Source organism: Mesoplodon densirostris, chromosome 9 (genome assembly GCF_025265405.1).
Source record: "Mesoplodon densirostris isolate mMesDen1 chromosome 9, mMesDen1 primary haplotype, whole genome shotgun sequence".
Taxonomy (NCBI): Eukaryota; Metazoa; Chordata; class Mammalia; order Artiodactyla; family Ziphiidae; genus Mesoplodon; species Mesoplodon densirostris.
Genome location: NC_082669.1, coordinates 26,002,241 through 26,026,252, shown reverse-complemented (window position 1 = coordinate 26,026,252; position 24,012 = coordinate 26,002,241). Strand labels below are relative to the sequence as shown.

The window sequence follows — 24,012 nt, the reverse complement described above, 5'->3', positions numbered from 1 at the left end:
GGGTGAGGTGGGCGGGCAGCTCCCAGAGTCCCCCAGCTGAGCACCTCCATCACCACACAGTTCTGTCATGTTTATAATCGAGGTGAATTCACTTCCTTCCCATAACATGTTCATGCTTGTGAAAATATTGAAGTGTTTGCAGTCATTTGTTGGTGAAATGGCTTGGTGCTCTCTGTCCAAGTGTCAGTAGAAGGGAGGCCCATGATGTGACACCCTGGCTTTGTCCAGAGCACCCCAGATGGCTGGAGCAAGGATGGTTGTGGGTATCCAGGACGGTCCAGGGCCCTCTCTCTGAGATGGTTCTTCACGATGGAAAACAGAGGAAAAGTTAATAACGGTTCCGGCATCCTCGGAACCTCCGGCATCCCTGGTCTCTGATAATTCAGGGTGAGTTGGTTTTTGCCTGGTTGGCACTCGAGGGGGACGTGCAGGCACCCCAGGCGGGGCATGGGGCCAGGGGCAAGAGATCCAGGACGAGGGTCCCGAGTGGCGTGCTGCCTGCACACAGGGTAGTGGGAACCCCGGGCCCCTCCAGGCCTGGCCGGACCTTCCTGTCCATCCCAGCGTCATCCCTGGCCCCCAGATCATTGCCAGCTTCCCTTGACAAGCTGGAATCCCGTGCTGTCAGGATTCTGGGGGCAAACAGGAGCAGTCACAAGCGCTGCCCTTGAAGGCTCCAAGTTTACCTTAGGGGGCAAACAAAAACGTGCCTTGCTCCCTCTCTCCTGAGCATGTAACACACAGGGCCACAGGGGCTGCAGGTGGTGAAGGGGTGGAGGTTGCCTTCACATATAAAGAGCTCCTACAGGTCAATAAGAAAAGAGCCAAAATTCCAACTGAAATATGGATGAAGGGTGTAAGCAGGCAGTTCACAGAAAATGAAATGGAAGTTCTTTCAACCCGTGAAAACATGAAGAATAGAAATTAAATCAGAGCCAGTGTTCACTTGTTCCTGAGTTCACCTCGGGCTTCAGATATGAGACGGTTTTTCCAGGTGGCCCATGGGCTGATGAGGCTACCTCGATCAGTCTCCGGGCTCAGCTCTCCTGAAGCTGATGAACAGAGGCCCTGGGTGTGGGTGGGCCTGGGATGGGCTGAGGCCCCATAGCGTAGGCAGGAGAGGAATTCCAGAGATCCTCCAGTCCAGGCTGAGCTGTCCAGCTGCGGGAGGCCCTGCTCACCCCCCTCCTCCCCTCCTCCTCTGGTTGTCCTACCAGTGAGTGCCCTGCCCCAGAGGCCAAGCGGGGCCAGAGTGTTCCTGTTAGCTGCCCCCCAGCCTCTGCAGAGGCCACTGCAGGCCGCACCGCCGGGTCTGACCCACAGGCCGTGCCGTGGCCTGGTGGGAGGAAGGGGCACCGGGCACCGGGCACCGAGGGGTCCAGGGTGGTGCTGGGGCTTTCCTGCCCTCCTGTCCCACCTTTGTCCTTATTTTGGCCTTTGCTTAATGCAAACCCAGTGCTCGGGTCATCTCCATGGCTTCTGGGGAGGGGGGCAGGGCCCAGTGTAGTTGCTACTGAAGAGTGTACTGGAGAGAAGGGTGGAGAAGGAGAGAGACAGACACCTACACGGAATGGGGGAGGGAGGGGTGGGCGAGAGTGAGGGGCACACAGACGTGAGCCTGGCCCCACGAGAAGCCCAGGAATGGCACGTGCCCATGGAGGCTGCACACAACAGGCTGGATTTGAGGCGGGTCCTCAGCGGACACCAGCTCTTGCCCAGGAGCCTCTCTCTTGTCCCCTGGGACAGCCTGTATCACCCGCCCCCAGCAAGCCTCTGGCCTGGGCAGGATCTCATCCACCCCACCCCTTCCTCCACACTCCACCCCATACACAGAGGGGGAGGGGAGTGGTGGCATTCCCCGTTGTAGTTCCCTTTCTAGAGGCGCCTGTGGGCGGCGGGGACCCTGATCCATAGTGCTTGCCCATCCCTGTAGTGTAAATACCCCCGTCCTGTCTAACGTCAAGCTACCAGCATGAGGTCAACCACAACGTTTGGTTTTCTGTAGCCAGTAAGAGCCAGCCTGTGAGCCAGACCGGAAGGAGCCCTGGCAGCTGAGCCCCTGCGCTGACCGCAAGCCCCCAGCCCCTCCTCTCCATGCTGGGATGGCGCTGCTAGACTTCGGCTTGGCTCAGGTTCCCAGACTCAGCTGCTCCTGCTCCGCCCCCACTGGAATATTCCATCTATTCCCACCCAACCCCCTATTCTTTCTGAGCCAGCAGAGGGCACCTGATAGGCGCATGTGCAGGAAGGGTGCGGAGGGGTGTCTGCGTTTAGGTCTTGCCTCTGCCACCCACAGTACCATGAGCTCAGCAAGGCGTTTGGTGCCCTCACCCTTCCCATCTTCCACGGGGTCCTGAGAGCCCAGGGGCAGACACTTTGGACGCTGTAGAGGGTGGTCCCGGGTGCTGTCAGATCTGGAGAGTCTGTGACGCCCCCAGCATCCTCCTCACCCTGTGCACGTCCTCGGTCGCGCTGGGGTGTCAAGGTTTCAGTGGGACTCAGATATACCGGAATTTTCCTTATGCTTTTCTTTCTTTCTTTCTTTTTTTGGCTGCGTTGGGTCTTAGTTGTGGCACACGGGATCTTTTGTTGTCGCGGGCTTCTCTCTAGTTGTGGCTCACGGGCTCTAGAGTGTGTGGGCTCAGTAGTTGTGGTGAGTGGGCTTAGTTGCCCCACACCATGTGGGATCTTAGTTCCCCTGACCACCCGCGTCCCCTGCATTGGAAGGCGGATTCTTAACCACTGGACCATCAGAGAAGTCCCTCCTTATTCTTTTCTGCATGTGGTTAAAAAATCCCCCAACTCCCACCCCTGTCATAAAAAGATACTTTATTTTCTCTTTATACTTAAAAAAAAAAAACCCTAATGGACTTTGTTTTTTAGAGCAGTTTTTTGTTTGTTTGTTTGTTTTGTTTTTTTGTGGTACGCGGGCCTCTCACTGTTGTGGCCTCTCCCGTTGCAGAGCACAGACTCCGGACGCACAGGCCCAGCGGCCATGGCTCATGGGCCCAGCCGCTCCATGGCATGTGGGATCTTCCCGGACCGGGGCACGAACCCGTGTCCCTTGCATCGGCTGGCGGACTCTCAACCACTGTGCCACCAGGGAAGCCCTAGAGCAGTTTTATGTTTACAGAAATATTGGATGGAAAGTAGAGAGTTTCCATATTTATCCATATTTACCTCACAGCCAGGCCCCAGTTCCCTTTCCTGTAACCATCTCACTTGCATTCAGATGTGATACACTTGTTACAATTGATGACCAATATTCCTACGTTAATATTAACTGAAGCCCATAGTTTCCCTAGGGTTCACTCTGTGTTGCACAGGTCTACAGGATTGACAAAGGTATAAAGTCATGCATCCATCGTTACAGTATTTCAGATCCTCTGTGCTCCTCTATTCATCCCCTCCCATCCTCCAGAGCCCCAGACAACCACTTTTACTGTCTCTATAATTTTGCCTTTTCCAGAATGTCATGTAGTTGTGAATCATACAGTGTGTAGCCTTTTCAGATTGGCTTCTTTCACTTGGTACCATGCATTTAAGTTTCCTTCATGTCTTTTTGTGACTTGATAGCTCATTTCTTTTTAGTGCTGAATAATATTCCATTGTCTGGAGGTTCCACAGCTTAGTTATCCATTCAGTCTACTGAAGGATGTCTTGGTTGCTTTTAAGTTCTGGCGATTATGAATACACCTACTATAACCATTTGTGTGCAAGCTTTTGTATGGACATAAGTTTTCAGCTCTGTTGGGTAAATACCAAGGAGCATGATGGTTGGATCATATGGTAAGAGTATGTTTACTTTTGTTACAAACTGCCAAACTGTCTTCCAAAGCAACTGCACCATTTTGCATTCCCACCAGCAATGAGTGAGAGTTCCCGTTGCTCCACATCCTCACCAGCATGTGGTGGTGTCTGTGTTCTGGATTTTGTCCGTTCTAATAGGGCTGCGGTGGTATCTCGTTGTTTTAATTTGGATTCGATGACATATGATAAGGAGCATCTTGTCATATGATTATTTGCCATCTGTATACCTTCCATGGTGAGGTGTCTGTTAAGGTCTTTGGCCTATTTTTAATCAGGTTGTTTGGTTGTGCTTTTTATTATTGTTGCATTTTAAGAGTTCTTTGTATATTTTGGATACAAGTCCTTAATCAGATATGTGTTTTGAAAATATTTTCTCCTATCTGTGGCCTGTCTTCTCATTTGCTTACCCCATCTTTCACAGAGCAGAAGTTTTTTATTCTAATGAAGCCCAGCTTATCAATTCTTTCTTTCATGGATCATGCTTTTGGTGTTGTATCTGAAAAAGTCATTGCCAAACCCAAGGTCACCTAAATTTTCTCCTGTGATACCTTCTAGGAGTTTTATAGTTTTGCATCTTACATTTAGGTCTATGATCCATTCTGAGTTAATTTTTGTGAAAGGTGTAAGGTCTGTGTCTAGATTCATTTTTTGGCATCTGGATGTCCAGTAGTTCCAGTACTGTCTTAGACTGTTCAGGCTGCTATAGCCAAAATACCATAAACTGGGTGGCTTATAAACAACAAATATTTGTTTCTCACAGTTCTCAGAACTTCAAGTCCAAGATCATGGCTCTGGCAGATTCAGGGTCTGGTGAGACCTGCTTCCTAGATGGTCATCTTTCCCCTGTGTCCTCACATGTCAGAAGGGGTGGAAAGATTTACCTGGGGTCTTTTTTATAAAGCATCAGTCTTGTTAATGAAGGCTCTGCTCTCATGACCTAATCACCTCCCAAAGGCCTCACCTCTTAATACTGTCCAGTTGGGGTTAGGATTTCAACATATGGATTTGGTGGTGGGGGCCCGGGGGTGGGCATGGACACAAACGTTCAGTCCATAGCAAGCACCATTTTTTGAAAAGACAATCTTTTCTTCCTTGAATTGCCTTTATTCCTTTGTCAAAAATTGGTTGACTATTTGTGTGGGCCTATTTCTGGTCTCTCTATTCTGTTGCATTGATCTGTTGTCTAGTCTTTTACCAAACCACACTGTCTTGATTATCGTAGCTTTATAGTCTTGAAGTCGGGTAGTGTCAATCCTCTAACTTTGTTCTTCTCAACAATTTTGTGTTGGGCATTATGGGTCTTTTGCCTCTCTGTCTGCTACACTTGATCTTAGCCAAAAGGCCGAGAAGCAATTTTTGCCTCTCTGTATAAACTTTAGAATCAGTTTGTCGATAGCCGTAAAATATCTTGCTGGGATTCTGATTAGGATTACATTGAATGTATAGATCAACTTGGAAAGAACAGATATTGCGACAATATCAAGTCTTCCTATTCATGCATGGGATATCTCTCCATTTATTTAGTTCTTCTTTGATTTCATTCATCAGTATAGACCTTGTACATATTTTGTTGATTTAAACCTAAGTGTTTCGTTTTTTGGTGCTAATGTAAATAGTATTGTGTTTTTACTTTCAAATTCCACTCACTCATTGCTGATATATAGAAAAGAAATTGAGTTTTATATATTAATCTTGTATCCTTCAACCTTGCTATAATCATTTATTAGTTCCAGGAGTTCTTTGGTCAATTCTTTGGGGATTTTCTACATAGAAAATCATATCATCTGGGAAGAAAGACAGTTTTATATTTTCCTTTCCAGTCTATATACCTTTTATTTCCTTTTCTTGTCTTACTGCGTTAGCTGAGACTTCCAGTATGATGTTGAAAAAGAGTGGTGAGAAGGGACATTCTTGCCTTGTTTCTGAACTTAGAGGAAAAGCACCTACTTTCTCACCAAAAATATGATGTTAGTTGTAGTTTTTTTGTAAATGCTTGCTGCAGACTGAATTGTGTGCCCCCCAAATTCATAGGTTGAAGCCCTACCCCTCCATGTGACTGTATTTAGAGATTGGTTATTTAGGAGGTAATTACGGTTAAAAGAGGTCATAATGGTGGGGCTCTGATCTGGTAGGATTAGTGTCCTTATAGGAAGAGACACCAGACACTTTGCTCTTTCTGCATACGTACCCACTGAGGAAAGGCCAAGTTAGCACACAGCAAGATGGTGGCCACCTATACAAGTCAAGAGAAGAGAGCTCACATAAGAAACCAAACCCTGCCGGACCTTGATCTTGGACTTGCAACCTCCAGAACTATGAGAAAATAAATAAATTTCTCTTGTTAAAGCCACCTGGTCTATAATATTTTGTTATCAGCCTGAGTTGACTAATACAATGCTCTTTATCAAGTTGAGAAAGTTCCCCTCTATTCCTAGTTTGCTGAGAGTTTTTATTATAAATGGGTGTTGGATTTTGTCAAATGCTTTTTCTGCATCTATTAATATGATCATGTGATTTTCTTTTTAAGTCAGTTGATGTGATGCATTACATTAATTGGTTTTCAAATGTTGAACCAGCCAGGCTTGCACAACTGGGATAAATCCTACTTGGTCATGGTGTATAATTCTATTTATACATTGGTGGATTTAATTTGCTAATATTTTGTTGAGGGTTTTTGCATCTATGTTTGTGAGAAATATTGATCTGTAGTTTTCTTGTAATGTTATTATTGATTCAACTTCTTTAATAGATATAGCTCTATTCAAATTGTCTATTTCTTTTATTTTTTTTTTTACTTTTAAAAATTGAGGTATAGTTAATCTCCAATATTATATTAGTTCTAGGTGTACAATATAATGATTCAGAATTTTTACAGATTATACTCCATTTAAAGTTCTTATAAAATATTGGCTATATTCCCTGAATTCCCTGCGCTGTACAATATATCCTTGTAATTTATCCATTTTATAAACAGTAGTTTGTTATCCCCTACCCTTCTCTTGCCCCTCCCCCTTCCTTCTCTCCACTGGTAACCACTAGCTTGTTCTCTATATCTGCAAATCTGTTTTGTTATATTCATTTGTTTGTTTTATTTTTTAGATTCCACACATAAATGATGTAATACAGTATTTGTTGTTCTGGTCTATTTCTTCTTGTGAGAGTTTTGGCAAATTGTGTCTTTCAAGGAATTGGTCCATTTCATCTAGGTTTCATCAAGTTTGTGGACATAGAGTTGTTCATAGTATTTCTTTATTATCCTTTTAATTTCCAAGGGATTAGTAGTGATGGCCCCTCTTTCATTTCTGATGTTTGTGTCCTTTCTCTTGTTATCTTAGCCTGGCTAAAGGCTTGTCAACTTTATGGATCGTTTCAAAGAACAGCTTTTGGTTTCATTGATTTTTCTCTGTTGATTTCCTGTTTTCAATGTCATTTATTTCTGCTCTAACTTTTATTGTGTCTTTTCTTCTGCTTACTTTGAATTTAATTTGCTCTTCTTATTTCTAGTCACCTAAGGTAGAAACTTAGGTTATTGATTTTAAAATCTTCTTTCCTAATATATGCATTCAATGGTATAATTTTTTTCTAAGCACTTTTTTTACTGCATTCCACAATTTTGATAAGTTTTATTTTCATTTTCACTTTGTTAAAATGTTTAAAATTTTCTTTCGAGATTTCTTCTTCTTTTTTTATGTTACTGTGTAATTTATTCCATAGTTTTTATTCTTAAATGTTTGTAAATTGTAAAATATTACACATAGAAGATTTTCCATTTAAAAAATCATGTGAAACACCCCTGCACCTAAAAACCCAGGACAAGAAGGTAAACTTGACCCACTGACCTTTTCCTGATTCATATCCCTCTATCATTAGCCTCCTTACCCAAGAGGTGATACTGTTGAGATTTCTTCTTTGACTCTTGTGTTATTTGGAAGTATATTGTTTAATCCCCATGTATTTTGGGGTTTTCCAGCTACCTCTTCGTTTTTCATTTCCAGTTTAACTCCATTGTGATCTGAGAGCATACTTTGTATTATTTCTTTTATTATAAATTCGTTAAGGGTGTTTTATGGCCCAGAATGTGCTCTATCTTAGTGAAAGTTCATGTGAGCTTGAGAAGAATGTGTGTTCTGCTGTTGTTGGATGAAGTCGTCTCTAGATGTTAATTACATCCAGTTGATAGATGGTGCTTTTCAGTTTAACTGTGTCCTTCCCAAATTTCTGCCTGCTGGGTCTGTGCATTTCTGACAGAGGGGTGCTGGAGTTTCCAAGTGTACTAGTGGATTCACCTACTTTTCCTTACAGGTCTTTCAGTTTTGCCTCATGTCGTTTGTCATTCTGCTGCTGGGGGTATACATGCTAAGGATTGTTATGTCTTAGAGAAATGACCGCCTTATCATGATGTGAAATCCCTCTTTGTCCCTGGTAACTTTCCTTACTCAAGTCTGCTCTGTCTGAGATCAATATGGTATATCTTTCTCCATCCTTTGACATTTTTTTTCATTGTGGTAAAATATACATAACATAAAATTGACCATTTTAACCACTGTTAAATGTAGAGTTTAGTGCCATCAAGTATATTCACAGTGTTGTGTAACCGTCACCAATACCCGTTTTCAGAATTTTTCATCACCCCAAACAATAACTCTGTACCCACTCAGTAATCCCATTGAGTCCCACTTCCTTCAGATCCCACTGTGTCCCCTGGGCTAGTGCCCACCCTCTTGTTCCTGTTGGCTTTGCTGCCTTGAGCCCTCCAGGAAGCTTCTCAAGGATGTCTGTACCCAGTGGAACGGGGACTCAGGGGACCCCACTATGGCGGGGAGGGGTGGTGGATCTGGGCAGTACTAAGGTGACCGTGTGAGGTGTGAGGCCCCAAGAGGTTTAACAGCAACACAGTGTCATGGACAAGCATCAGAGTCAGGCTGTTCTTATCTGTGTAGGACTCACAGACTTGACGTGACTGTATAAAGTAACAATGGGGACATGAGCGCATGAGAAATATGAAAGGATTACCCTTTGTGGTCATTTATATCTAAATCTCATTAGGATGTAGGGTACATTTTGTCATAAGCCTTACGTGGTCACGACATGGCTCCCCACTCTGCTCACGAGCGTTCCCTCTGCTCTCAGCACTGTCAGAAATGTAAGAAAACGTTCTCTCTGAGTTGACGTTCTTGACTCTTCCAGATGAAGCCCTGCGCCCCAGGGTGTCTGGGAGGAGGGCAGTGGGGGGACCTTGATGCCGCGTGGGTGGGGAGGGGGCTTCCGATGGGAGGAGCAGCCGCCATGGCCTAAGTGCCCTGTTCCAAGGGGCAGGCAGGGAGAAGAGGGGGCCACGCTGGGGTTTTCTCCATCTGAGATGCACCCACAGACTCCATGGGCAGCACTGCTGTTCTTGTGTTTGGGTGGGTGTCCTCAGGTGGCATTTCTGTCCCACCCTGGCCATTTGTTTCTTTGTTGATGGATGCATTCGGTGTTGAGCCCTTAGACTAGAAGCCCTCCCTGTCCCCCACTCTTGGCCCAATTGAGACTTCTTTGGGTAAAGATTTCTCTGGACTTGAGGACATGGGGAGGGGGAAGGGTAAGCTGGGACAAAGTGAGAGAGTGGCATGGACATATAGACACTACCAAATGTAAAATAGATAGCTAGTGGGAAGCAGCTGCATAGCACAGGGAGATCAGCTCCGTACTTTGTGACCAGCTAGAGGGTTTAGATGGGGAGGGTGGGAGGGAGACACAAGAGGGAGGAGATATGAGGATATTTGTATACGAACAGCTGATTCACTTTGTTATACAGCAGAAACTAACACACCATTGTAAAGTAATTATACTCCAATAAAGCTGTCAAAAAAAAAATAAAACAATGAAGACAAAAAAAAAAAAAAAAGGATTTCTCTGGTCAAAGAAGTTAGGGAAAGGCTGTACCTCATACTCACTGGTTGGAAGTTCACAGTACAGATGAAGGCCATGTTAAAGGCCCTGGGAAGTCCTGCAGTAAAAAAGGAAGGAAAGAAGGAGGGAAGGAGGGAAGGAAGGAAAACATTTTAACTTACTGGTTTCTAAACGTTTTTGCCCACAGAACCCCCTTTGTACCTTAACATCTGTGAGCATCCTGTGGAGCTAATATTTGATGATGGTCATTTGGAAAATGTTTGATTGGTACACACAGTGGCAGACTCCATAAGGCAGAGTTGGGGGTCAGCATGTGCTATGGGTTGAATTGTGTCTCCTCAAAATTCAGATGTGGACTCCTAACCCCCATACCTCAGAATGCGACCTCATCTGGAAATAAGGTTGTCATAGACGTAATTAGTTGAGCTGAGGTGGAGGGTGGGCCCTCATCCAGTAGGACTTGTCCTTATGAAAAGGAGAAATTCGGGCAGAGACACACAGGGAGAATGCCATGTGAACATGAAGGCAGAGATGGGGGTGATGCTTCTACAAGCCAAGGAGCCCCAGGGATCACCAGCAAAATCCCAGAAGCTGGAGAGAGGCCTGGGACAGTGTCTCCCTCACAGCCTCAGAAGGAACCGACCCTGCCAGCATGTTGGTCTTGGACTTCTGGCCTCCAGAACTGTGGGACGATCTCTGTTGTTTCAGCTGCCCAACCCATGTACTGTGTTGTGGTGGCCCCAGTACCCTAGCACAGCATGGATGACTTATGACTTGAATTTCTGGCCCAGGCTCAGAGGTCGGGGCCAGGGAGCTGCCAGAATTCCAAGGAAGGACCTTGGAAAGGCCCAGGTCGGACTTTGGGGAAGTGGCAAGAGGTGGCGTTTTCATCGCTGGTGTGGTTGTAAATCACCCAGCGATTGTGCCTTTGGAAATAAACTCTACAGAAATAACCGAGATGTTTACAGCAGGCATTTACAAGCAGGGAAATTGGAAACACCCCAAATGCCTGCCAATCAGGGAAGCACTCCACTACCCATGGAAGGAACGTTCTCTACGGTGAAGATGACAAGTATGTGATCTAGGTCAGAGAGTGGGAATTGCATGTGAAGTGATGTTAAATATAAAAGGCCAAACACAAAGCAGGAACTCACGCGCTGATAAAAGGCATGCCAGGATGCTGCAGAGACCACAGGGATTAAATGTTGTCCAGTGTCGGTCTCTAGTCTGTCTACTTCAGGCCCTGTTCTGGAACCCAGGACGTTCTGGGTCCTGGACAGGAGTAGGACACAGTCCCCTGAGCTCTGTGTGCCGTCCTGTTGGTGGATGCTGGGCAGCCCTCATGGGCCTGTGCTCTGGACATCGCTCTTGTATTGGGACCTCATACTCCTGCCCATCATGGCACGTGCTTGCCCAAATCCCCTCGGAGCCAGTACACTCTCCTCACCGGCTCTAACCCCGAGGCCGGGGAGCCTGGAGAGGGTCCCATACCCTCCTGGTGTCCCCGGATGGCATCCACCAGTGAAGCAAGCATGTAGCTGCCAGATCGTGCCGTGGAAGAGTCGTTCACAGGCTGGGGAAGTAGTGAGAGGGAAAAGCGGAATAGAAACAGCAAGAGGCTCCTGAGTGTTGAAGAGGAAAGCCTTCCTGTGGTGTAGACCTCATTGGAGACACATCAGAACATCGTGGGACGCCAGCAATGGGTTACAGAGATGGAGGCGGCTTTGACTCGCTCTATTGAAACCACTTGTTTACTCCGTTTCTGCTGCAAGCAGGGATTCTGTTTTTTAAATTGTTATTATAAGCAGGAAAAAACCCCCACAACAACCTCATGTAGAAGTTCCTATTTTCTACCAAATAGGTCCAGATTAAAAATATAAAGGGAGGGCTTCCCTGGTGGCGCAGTGGTTGAGAGTCCGCCTGCCGATGCAGGGGATGCGGGTTTGTGCCCCGGTCCGGGAAGATCCCACATGCCGCGGAGCGGCTGGGCCCGTGAGCCATGGCCGCTGAGCCTGCGCGTCCGGAGCCTGTGCTCCGCAACGAGAGAGGCCACAACAGTGAGAGGCCCGCGTACCGCAAAAAAAAAAAAAAAAAAAAAAAAAAAAAAAATATATATATATATATATATATATATATAAAGGGACCTCCCCCGTCGTTTTAATCGAAGGTAGAAAAAAATTTTTTTGCTAACACAAATAAGCAGCAGCTTGATGTAGTTTAAATCCACAAATCCAAGCAAGCGAAGGGCCTGGTGTGGTGAGTGAGCGTGTCTGCTGGGCTGTCCTCCTCGCTACCCGCCCTCCCCGCCCCCAAGCGCTGGCCCAGACCCTCCTCAGCCGAACCCACTTGGGGCGGCCCAGGCTGGGCAGAATGGACGTACACGGCCTCAGGCTGGTTCAGGACATCCATGTGTTAATTAACGCGATAACTAAAACTGTTGGACCAGCCAAGTGCCTCTGCTGCCTGCTCAGCCTGTTCCAGAAAGATCTTCTTGTGTGGATCTGCCTGGGGAGTCGGGGGCCAGGAGGGCTGTTTTCACTGAGCGGGCACCCCTGCGCTCAACCTGTGTGGGAGGCTTTACAAAACAGATAAACAAGGCTTTGGTCCTTTCCTTTCCCTCAGGACTCCTGGCTGCTTTGGGCTGTAAAAGTTAAGAAGGCTGTGGACGGGTCCAAGCCGTGGGCCCTTGGCTCTGGCTGGCCATCAGGAATTCCCGCTTCCCGAGCACCTGAGTTAGCAGAGTGTGGACGGGATCTCCCGGGTTGTTTGGCCACCGGGTGTGCCTGCCGCTGGGCTGTGCAAACAGCTCGCAGCCCTGGTGGCAGGCAGGCAGGTGCCTGCGAGGCCGGGACTGGGTGGAGAGAGCCGGAGTTGGGTGCAGGGCTGGAGCCAGGGATGGGGGCGGTGGAGACAGGAGCTGCCACGTCCCTGGAATGTCTACTGGGAGGGATGCAGTGGAAGCACAGAGCAGCCGCTGAGAAGCAGAGGTAGGGGCTCCCCAGGTTACATGATTCTGACGCCCACTCCGTGCCAGGGCCTTTGCACGTGCTGCCTATGACGATCGTGAGGAAGCCCTGCAGCCCCGGGCCCCGGATGCAGGGTCCTGAGAGCAGCATCCATGGTCAACGCTTCTGTGTTCTATTCTGCAGTCCCCACCGTGGGGACAGGGCGAGACCGGACCCTCCCGCCCCATCAGCCTCTCCCACCAACACCAGCTTGGCTCAGTGGGCAGCGGGCAGAGGGCAGGCTGGGCAGCCGGGCTCGACCAACAGAGCAGGGGGGGAACAGGTACCCAAAGCAGGCGTAGTGGGGGCCTCCATGGGGGCTGCAGGTAATCAATGTCAGGGGCAAGTTCCAGGTGGCAGCGGGCGGGCGGCTGGGCGGGCACGGGGGCAGCTCAGAGGCATGGCCACAGGTTGGATGGGGAGCCACTGGCTGGCTCACTGCGTCTGCCCAGTGTGCAGGGGCCAGTCACCCCCTTCGCTGGCGAGAGACTGACCCTCGAGTGCCACCGTGGGTCCACGCGGCCACAGCAGTGCTGGACGCCCACCTGCATCAGACCAGACCCCAGGCAGCTCTGGGGTTAACTTCCCCCTCTCTCTGGCCGGCCTGTCTGGTGTTGTGGTCCCACAGCACACAGCAGAGAGCTTTCTGATCCGCCAGCCGGCAAGGACCGAAAGAGTGTTTGCTTCCTTTCATTAGCTTTACCTGATTTTAAAAAACCTCATGACATGCTTGGTGCCCGGGAGCCTCCTCCTCTGAGCACGTTATTCAGATCACTCTAAACCCGAGCGCAGCAGTACGTGCCACACCGGGCATCGCGTGGCGACCTCGAGGTTCAGGGGGTCCCCCCACCAGGCGCACCCCCTTCCCAGGCACCTTCACCCACACCCAGACCTTCACCCTCACCCTCCCTGACCTTCACCTGCACCCAGACCCCCACCTTCCTGGCTTCTCCCCCGCAAGCTGCACTGGGTGGCCTTGCTCCAGGTGGCCTTCCTGACCCTGCAGCCGGCCACCACCTGCCACACCATTCGCGGACGGTCGGAGTGTCGGGCAGCACAGGCAGGTCCCACCCAGCTGCAGTCCACTGTCCGCCCTGTCTGTGTGTGCTCCTGCATCTTCATCCCAGTCTACCTGTGGGTACGGTGGGGAGCCTTCTGCTTCGATCAGGGGCTCCATGGCCTCTGCTCCATAGGAGACGTCCCCCCACCTACAGATGCTCCCACTCATCCACGGAAGCCTCGGGAGGTGACCCTCTCCTGCTGGCCTGCGGTCCAGGGTCTGCCCCATCCCGGGCTCTCCCTGTCCTTCCAGAACGCTGCCCCTTCTTGTCCCGCTGGCCTGACACGTGCTGAGGTCCAGCATCTCCACTCTCCACAGTCGACTTGTGGTGCTTGTAGGTCAGTCCTTACTCTCTTCTCACAGTCTGGACACTATGCCTGACCCCAGCATCCCGACTGCATGTGGAGAGCCACAGCGTAGGGCCAGAAACGGACAGATGAATAATTATAATAAAGTGGGCAAAGTGAGCTGAGACACGTGCAGCGTCCAGCGTCCAGGGGAGACCAACCTGACTTCCTGTGGGAGCTGGGAAGGATTTCCGAGAGGAGGTGCTGAATCGAGTCTTGAAGGATGCAGAGGAGTTTGCCTTGTGGCAGTGGGGATGCGCGTAGGATACGGACCCGGGCCCTTTGTCCGTGTTGTCGTCTCAATGACTGTAAGTTTCCGGGGGGCAGATGCTGTGAGCACTGAGGGAGGGTGGTTGCTGGCCTCACTGTTGTCTGTGATGTTCAAGGTGTCGGGGGCCCCCAGCCCATGGCCCGCACGGCACATGCTTTTTGGCACGTTGGCACTTCTGGGGGGCTTCCTTGTGATCGGCCTCGACTAACTAGCAGAGCGACCAGGAAGGGGGAAGATGCCTGGGGTGGGGGTGGGAGGAGACTGGGGGATGGTGGTGACCGAGGGGCTGGCTTCAAGGATGGAAGAGGGGAGCCGAGGGGCTGCCTGAGGGGCGGTGGTCATCGGGGGCAGAGCCTCTTCCCTGCACTCTCCCTCTGGGTAGTTAAGTCACAGAGAGCCCTCTAACTCGTGAGCTTCCCCAGGCGCCTGGCCAAGCTTTCCTGGCAACTTCCACTTATCTTCAACTGGGAGACTGAACTCTGAGGGCTCCCCAGGGGCCTGGCACAGCCTCACCCCAGGCCGGCCCAGGTTCCCCTGCATAGCTGACAGGCATTGGAGTGCAGGTGCCCCGTGGCAGACCAGGGTGGGGTGGCCGGGCCCGGGGGTCGGGCAGCTCTTTCTAGAACTTCTCTTCAGGCCGGGCAGTAGGGGCAGGAGAAGCCCTACCCCAGAGGGGCTTCCAGAGGTGCCCTCCCCCGCACCCGGCAGGCAGGACTCCAGGAGAGGAAGGCCCGTGTCCAAGAGCAGGCCCTGTGCCAGCCTGGATGCTACTTATGAGCACCATTGTTGAGCACTTGCTGGATGCCGGGGGCTGTGCCGGCTGCCTTCCTGGTTTCCTCCAGCGTCTGGCTCCTACCCGCTTGGCACTGCCCTCATCACCAGCCCAGAGCCTTCTACGGAGGAGAGAGCAGGGTCTGAACTGGAAGATGTGGGGCAGTGGGGCAGCCTGTCCAGGATCGTCCATCTGGCTGTCGGCTCTCATTCACTTTATTTGTGCGCATCCTGCCGTGCGCCAGGGAGGATTCCTGGCTTTCTGTCGCTTAGTCCTGTACTTACCCTGGCTGGGCAGCAGCCGGTGGACAGGCTGTGTGGGTCCCTTCCCCCTCCAGGGATGCGCTCACCTTAGGGCCCCTTGGTGCCTCGCCTGGCGCCCACCATGCTGAAAGCAGCCCTCTGGCTGTTTGGGAACTTCCAGCATCGTGGGGTCGGATTCTGGCATAGGAAGCTCCATCCCAAGGAGGCTTGTGAGCCAGTGCTTGGTTGTCCATGCCCTTTGGGGGCCAGAGCACAAAGGGTGGCAGCTCAGCCCTGTACGTGTGATACCCTCCGTCCTCCTGGGCAGGAAGCGGATTCGAAGACCAGCGGTGGGCTGGGCTGGTGAGGATGAGGCCAATGCAGCCTCGGGCAGACAGCCACGTGGGAGCCTTGCTCAGCCCTCGCAGTGGCTGTGAGCCTTTCCTGCTCCTTAGATGGATGGGGAAACTGAGGCTCAGAGGGTGCAGCCCGGTGCAGAGCAGGACTTGAACCCAGACCTGCTCGAAGCCTGTGGCCTTTCCCCCTCACCACGCTCTCTCCCAAGCTAGTCTCACCGGTCCAAAAAAAAAAAAAAAAATCCTTTCTTAATGTTTTTTTTCTTAAAATAAAATTTAAAAAAAGAATATTTTGAGAATGTAACCCATGCACGTAGTGAGAAAATCACACAAGACAGAGGATGTAGAGTGAATTGTGTGCCCCCCGCCCGACCCCCGGCTCCCCATCCCGCAGAGGCAGCCGCTGCCCAGTTCCCTGGCAGATTTTGGAAAAGCAAAGATATAACTCTGAGCACAGCTAGTGATCATGAAGACCTGGGTCGTTAAGAAAATGTTCAAATAGATTTCGTGTAATATTTATTTATTTTCCAAGGAAGTGAAGAATCTGTCTTAATGAGTTTTGATTTCAGACAGGATTAGAGCAAAAAAGCGTTCTCTGTTTAAGACGCTGCTTTCCTGTGGCCCAGAGTCAGGGTTCGGGCAGCTGGTGGGCTTTTCAGGCTGCGTGGGCAGCAGGGCTCTGGGTGGGGTTATGAGGGGGGTTGGGGGGAGGCTGTGTTCCGATGGAGGCTGTGCCTGCAGGGCCTCTGGGGAGGGAAGGTGGGGGAGGGGCCTGTGGTGATGGGTGTCCCCAGCCCCCCTGGCCCCATGTGCTCAGCCACCTGTGGCCTTTGTGCCCACCTCTCCCTGGCGACCTCCAGTCTGGACCCTTCCGGAGACATTTCCCGTTCCGGCTGTGTCTCATACATGCTGGGTCTGATCTTCTTCGAAGATGATCTCAAATCAAATTAAACTGACGGTGGTGACAAGTTGAATACCACGGAGGACCTTCTGACGGGCCCCAGGCTCCCTCCGGCCTGTGCCCCACGCCTGCCCTGGACCCACACGGGCCTGTTCTCTGGGCTCTGGCTTGCCGTGCCGCCTCCTGCAAAACTTGCTCCTCTCAAGGGTCACTGTTTTGGGGCCACATGTAGGACGTCTCGATGGCCTTGGCAGTGTTCACCCACTTTCCTGGGTTCCCTTCTCTTGGCTCTCCAGGCTGGTCCCCTCTCCTCTCAGAAGCACTGATGCTGTGGGCGTGTAAATGTCTCCTCTGCTCTGGGACTCTGCAGCCTCTGCTGTAACTCGGGGCAGTGTTGGTGGAGGATCGGGGGGAGGGGGCATTGGCCTCCAGCTTTGCAGCTTAATTATGCGATGCTTCTCCCTCCCTCCAGAACCTTCACAGAGTCCCCGCAGGCTGCACCAATCTATTCCGCTGTCTGGAGCTGGGCCAGGGTTCATTGCTCTGGGAGGACTCACTGGGTCTCATAGGCCTGGGCGTAGAGCGAGGGAGGATGCTCGCTTAGAGGCCTTCAGTCCAGCTGCCCCATGAGGATGCCCAGGCGGGGGGTCTCGCAGGAGCTGGGTGTGCCAGTCGGCTGGGCTCTGCCAGCTGCCAGGAAAGGGGCCCCTGCCGGGCTGGCACTGGGCGGGGTGGGCTGGGCGTCGTTTGGGGGAGGGGCGCCCCTTCCTCACACAGAGGCTGGGCCTCATGACCGGGTGCTGGGTGTTCACGGGGGGATTAATCGGCTCCCTGCCTCTGTTTCCCCATTTCTCCCCCAGGGGGGCTTTCTCTGTGGTCCGACGCTGTGTCAAGCTCTGCACCGGCCATGAGTATGCAGCCAAGATCATCAACACCAAGAAGCTATCCGCCAGAGGTAGGGAATGGCTGCGCTGGCTGGCGTGGGCGGGGGCCGGGGCTGGAGCCCGTCCTGAGAGATGGGGCTCGGCCCGTGGCTCACGGGGGGCACCGATGGAGCGGGATTCGTGGCCGCAATGGGACGTGAACAGTGCCCATGGCCGAATGGGGCCGGGAGGGAGAGGCACCCGCACAGCCTCACATCTGGAATTGCACTGTCGGTCTGGTTTGGGGGCTCGCAGAGCCCCTGCCTCACCTCCCCAGGGCTGGATGGGGAGAGGCGTGCGGCCCCATGGCTGAAGTGATCAGGTAAGGTCGTCTGCCCACGAACTGTGGGCCATAGGGGGACTCGGTGACCTGAAGACTTGGGGTGACAGGACAATGCTTGAGGGGCGGCATGAACGGCACATTTCCTAACTCAGCCCCCGCCGGTCTTCCGGACACAGGGACGCACGTGGGGACTCATCTGCCTATGCTGGGGAGGGCTCGGGGGTCTGCAGGGGTGGGCTTGGTGCTGGCCCCGGGCATGTGGCCTCACCCCATCCAGCACCGTCCAGAGCCCTTGCTGGAGGGTGGCCCGTTCTGGGCAGACGGACAGACCCCTGCCCTCGTGGGATCCAGTGGAGTTGCACGTGGTGGGGATGAGGCGGGACGTTGGGTCAGGGGATGACATGGGGCGACAAGGCCAAGGTGGAGGTGCCGCCCTGAGCAGGTGATGTCAGAGCACAGAAGCGAGGGGACAGGGGGCCGGGAGCCAGGCAGGGGGTCTGGTGGGGCCTCCAGCGTGGGTGTGGAGGCGTGGGTCGTCCCAGTGGGGTTGCAGCACCACTGCCTTCCCCTGTGCTGTGGGGAGCCTGCGGGTCTCCAGCCCCAGGGGCAGACAGGAGGGGCTGGGTGACCCCCCTGGCAGAGGGAGCTAAGCCCCTGGCCTGATGGTCTCCCACCTCCAGGCACACCCATGACCCCACTTAACATCCAGACACAAATCTGAGCCAACAGAGAGGCTCCTTCTCTGCAAAGAGGCCCTGACTGTAGGCAGTCCTGGCCCGAATCCCTCCCCGAGGCTGGTGCTGAGAACGCCTCCGTCTGTAGGGTCTGCAGTTTCCAGCCCAGCGGCCTGTGTGGGCAGGCGGCTGAGCCCGCTGTGCGGCTCGCTGTGCTGCGTGTAGGTGTTGTTTGGGCACCTGCTGTGTACCAGGCCTTCAGGGCTGAGTGTTTCCAGGGGCGCGCGCTGCTGTCCCAGCCTAGCCGAGGGGCTGGTCGTGCTCGGGTGACGAGGATGATGACACAGGGCCCCGCAGAGACAAGAGTCTGCGAGCCAGACAGCCCTGGGGCATTTGTGTCGGGAAAGCTCAGATCCCGCAGCTAAACTGTGATCATAATAATAATGCACAAGCTAATATTTACCGAGCGTTTGCTGTATGCATGGTGCCGCCAGATGCAGGGCAGCGTCCGTGTTCCCTGACACTGGGTGGGCGGCAGTGGTGAGCCACCAGTGTCAGGTGTTTGCGGGGGGATGTGTCCGCATATGTGGAGCTTCTAAAGCAGGAGGAACATTCCGCTTCATTCCATAGGCTTGTGCCAGGCCACAGGAGGAGAGAGAGCCTGCCTTCAGAGGTCCCGTGGACTAACGAGGGACACTCTCACTCATCCACCAGCTTTACCTAGCCTCTCCCAGTCAGTGCCCAGCACTGAGGACGGGGTGATGAGCAAAGAGACCCAAACAAGCCTCTACAGCCCCATTTGAGGGGTGGGAGCACAGGGGACAGAACAGGGAGGTTGGATGGGTCTTGAAGGATGAATAGGAGTTTGTGAAACTCAGGCAGAAAACCACCTGGGTATGTTTCCATGGAATCACGCAGCTCCTTTCAAGGAACCTCACGCTCCCCTGTTTATACCCTCAAAGTGTTCTATAAATCGTGAGGATCAAAAGCAGTGGAAGTCTGAAATTCCCTGCGTGCTCCACGATTACAACCTGCTCTTTCTTCCACCCCTGAAGTCGCAGGCCTGCTGCCCACTTCCTGAGAGCCAGCCTGCTTTCTGCATTGAGTCCCGGAGGCTGGGCCCCCGGAGACCCCTGCTAAGGGTGCCGCTGCAGAGCTGTGCAGACCTGGGGCTCCGTCAGTCCTGCGCCTGGCCTCAGGCTCCTTCCTGACTGGGCGCAGCCTGGGTTGGATGGTGGCAGGCAGCGCCGTCAGCCAGGACTGGTCTGGAATCGAAGCAGCCAGCCCTTGTCTGTTGTCACCTTCCCTCGGGACCATTTTCCAGGCCAGGGAAGCCAGGACACCCCCTGTTTTGCCTCTACTCTTGGGCGCCTGCATTGCCCAGGTCTGTGGAGGTCTTGGGCATTTTTCCCCCTGTTTATTACCTCGTTATTATGGAAAATTTCAAACGTCCCCAAATATAGAAAAAATGATAGGAGGAGGCCCCAGCTTCGACACAACAGTTTCCAGCTCCCAGGCAATTTTGTTTTCATCTGTAACCCTCCCCATCTCCCACCCCTGCCCATATATCTTGCAGCAGATCCCAGACCGGCCACCATGTCACCCATAGCGTTCAGCATGTTTCTGTAATGGAAAAGGATTTGAAAAACAACTGGCCACCTCCCTGTGCAGGGCCCAGGGATCTTCTGACCCTCTCCAGCCCTTTTCGGGGCTTTCCGAGCTGAGTGGGCAGCAGAAGGGGTGAGGGGAGAGGGTCTTGGGTCCCCGACCCTCATCTTTACGCTGAGTGTGGGCCAGCAATGGGGCAGCCAGGCTGCTGGGTTTGGTCTCGTCGCCGCACGGCCCTGACCACCTCGCTGTATGACCCTGGCCATGTTACTTAGCCACCCTGTACCTTAGTTTCCCTAACCGTAAAATTGGGATAAATCTGATATCTACCTCAGAGGGGCATTGTGAGGGTGAGAGAAGGACTCAGGTGCTTGGAAAGGAGCTGGCTGAGTGTGGTGCTGCCAGGGCACCCACTGCCTTCTTCCCCCTTTCTTGCCAGACTATCCTGCCCAGCCTGCAGGCTCCAGGACTCCTCCTCCAGGAAGCCTCCCTGGGCCCTCCCATCTAGCTTGGAACCCCCCAGGTCCTGAAGCGGTCACCTTAGACATTTCTTCAATGATCACTTGCTCCTTGAGGGCAAATGCAGTGGGTTCATCTCTGGGCCTTCCCAGCTCCCGGCCCAGAGCCTGGGAAAACACACGTAGGAACATCCCACCCTCTCCTTACCAGCCTTTGGGGGCTGGCTCCATAAAACCCAAAGTTCTCACCTGGCCTGACACTCAGCCTTTGGCCCTGTCTTCTCCTTCCCTCCCAGCAGCTCTGCTCAGGCACTTGGTCTTTTCTGGTTCTGTACACCCCAGGACCTTTGCACCTGCCTTCTCTCTGGAAATGCTTTTCCTAAGCTTTGTATCTGCTTAACTCCTGTTGGTGGCAACTTCCTCAGAGGGGTTTCCCCTGAGCCTCCAGTGGGAATCTGGGACCTAAGCACCCTGTTTTTATTTTATGGCTGTCTCTCCCACGAGACTGCCAGGACTTCATCTGTTTCATTCACCACTGTGTCTTCCACACCCTGCTCAGGCCCTGACAGGTGGTGAGCTCTCCATGTTTCTGAATGAATGAATGAATGTTTTGAGTGAATGGATTTTGAATGAGCAGATGTGTAGTCTGTGCTGGAGTGAGGTTAGTCTCCCAGGTGTGAAGTTGGGATAGGGGCTGTGTGGAGTGAGGTCTAGAAGAGGGTTTGCTGCAGGGTCGGGTTTGCAGGGGAGGCCCCTGGTCACTGAACACCTGAGCATTTGGGAGGTCCAAGTTCAGGAGAAGCTCCATGGTGAAGCCTGAGGGTGGTGGGGAAGCAGGGAGGGGCGGCCTGGAGCCCACTGCTCCTCCCTGAATCCTGGTGATCCAGGTGCAGCCTGCACCTGTGTTCTGCAGGGTCCGACATGCTCCCAGCAGAGAGGCCTGACGCCAGACCGGTCCCCTTCCCAGAAAGGCCATTTCAGAGATGCTTGCCCCACCTGTTGTCCTGGAAGGCACGGGTGGAGGGGAGCGGCCCATGGGTGGGGAGGAGGATGCCAGGCAAGTGCCCTAGAAAGAGGGAGGGTGAGGAAGTGGAGACTGGACCCAGAGGCCAGAGGGGAGGCCCCACGTGTGCCGGCTTCATATTCAGTGCAGTGTGGAGTGGGTTCGCTCAGCCCTGCAGGGGGGGTGTCCACTCCTGGGCTAAGGAGACAGGCTTAGTCCTTCAAGGCTTCCAGGGATAAAGAGAGAAGCAGGAGGAGGACGCTGGTGCTGGACACAGAAACACTGTCCCACCCGGTAGCTGGCAGTTCTTGGGGCCACGAGGACACTGCAGATTACACTCAGCTTGTGCCGACGGCAGGAAGAGTTAGATTTTTTTTATTTTAATACTTAATTAAGTAGAGGACTGTGAGACATTCAGAGGCTGTGAATGTACTGAATAATGAGAGATTATTAAACGACTGTTAACAAAAGCAGTTAGAGGAAAATTAATTGACGGGGTGGGGGGATAAGGAGATCATCAGGCACGTGAGTCTTAAAAAGATTTCCTGTTGTTCCGGCGTCCCCCTCCCCCTCCCCTCGCTCACTGTCAGCACCAAGTGGCTGTTCTTTGGGGCTGGTTTGTTGGCCTTTGGAGGGAGCCCCATGGACTGAGCTCCATTAGTACTTACTGGCCCCCAGTGTCCAGGGAGCAGGTGTCCCAGAAATGACCCCGGTCTGCGGCTGAACTCGGGGGAAGGACCCTGCACAGGAGCGAGGGCTTAGGCATTTATTGTGTCCTGACCCTCAGCAGCAGTTTTCACGAGGTCGGTGGTGGGCGCCCCATTCCACAGACGAGGAAACCGAATCCCACAGAAGCAGAGACGTGCTCAGGATCCCACAGCCGTAATGAGCAGAGCCTGGGACACGGGCGGCTCTAGATTTCACCCAGCTGCGGAGGACCCAGGGTGGATCAGGTGTGGGGCTGACCTCACAGGTGGGAGGCTGACCTCACAGGTAGGGGCCTGATCTCACAGGTGGGGGTCTGATTTCAAAGGTGGGAGGCTGACCTCACAGGTAGGGGCCTGATCTCACAGGTGGGGGTTTGATCTCACAGGTGGGGGGCTGACCTCACAGGTGGGAGGCTGACCTCACAGGTGGGAGACTGACCTCACAAGTAGGGGCCTGATCTCACAGGTAGGGGCCTGATCTCACAGATGGGGGCCTGATCTCACAGGTGGGGGTCTGATTTCAAAGGTGGGGGGCTGACCTCACAGGTGGGGGCCTGACCTCACAGGTAGGGGCCTGATCTCACAGGTGGGGGTCTGATTTCATAGGTGGGGGGCTGACCTTACAGATGGGGAGCTGACCTCACAGGTGGTGCTGACCTCACAGGTGGGAGGCTGATTTCATAGGTGGGGCTCAGGTGAGGAGACAGGCCACAGACAATGAGATCTGCGGCTCACTTCTGAGCCTCCTCCCGCCCCCAGGCTGATGCCCAGTTTGCCCTCAGATACCTTCACCTGGGGCCACCCCCTCCGCAGGGCCTGTGTGGCCCCTGCTGCCTTGGGGGGCACCGGAGCTGTGACAGGGCGGAGCTGTCTAGCCTCTAGGGGCTCTGGGGCTGAGCCTGCACCCCGGCCAAACCTGCCCGGAAGGCTCCGCCCAGCAGGAACCGGGGGCTTTCCTGCTGCAGCCGGCGCTGCCGCTTCCCTGTCGGCCCCCCGCGACCCACAAACGGGAAGACGACCGAGTCAGAGGATAACGGGCGCCGGGGAATCCGCGGAACTGGGTTACGGGAGGACGCGGCACCGCATTGCAGGGTCGGCTGAGCATGCGCCGCAGGCGCTGGGCTCCCCTCCCCTCCCCTCCCGCCTCGGGCACCCCTCCCCAGCCTGGGCACCCCTCCCGCCTATTCCGCGGCCCCGCCCCTGCCCCTCCCTGGCAGCTCCCAGCGCCCCAGGGGCGGAGTCAGGGCCTCACTGTATAATGTCCCAATTTCAGATAAACAATATTTTTTTAGAATAAGTATGTCCCAAACCCCCAGCCAGCTTTTGGTCGACCCTGCTCTCGAATCGGGGCTCCAGGGGACCCTGGGCAGTGGGAGGGGTCTTCCTTGGGACCCGGAAGGTGGGTGGAGTAGGAGGGTCTCTTCCTTTGCCCCAGGGTCAGTCTTTAACTGGACAGACCCATCCCTCCCGGGTTCTGTTGCCAGGACTTGGGTTTTTGTGTTGGGGGCGTCCACCTGCAGGTGGGGAGGGAGGAAGAGGGAAAGTTGGGGGGCCCTGTGGGCGGGGGGCACCCACCCCAGTCCCATGCCAGTGGGAGGATGGGGGAGCAATGAGGGAACTGGCTGCGGTGGCCAGATTTAGAAGTAATTTGAATCAGATAAGCCGTGAAAAATATTTGGAGACAAATATGTCCCAAACTG

The 24,012-nt window shown here is 53.1% G+C and overlaps 1 protein-coding gene across 1 annotated transcript in view; it reads left to right on the top strand.

Moving 5' to 3' along the window:
* Nucleotides 1–24,012, top strand: part of CAMK2B (calcium/calmodulin dependent protein kinase II beta) — a 91,698-nt gene that overhangs the window by 15,664 nt on the left and 52,022 nt on the right. The window contains exon 2 of the mRNA XM_060107903.1: nucleotides 17,517–17,611. Within this exon, the coding sequence (XP_059963886.1) occupies nucleotides 17,517–17,611 (95 nt within the window). The remainder of the gene's footprint in view (nucleotides 1–17,516; nucleotides 17,612–24,012) is intronic.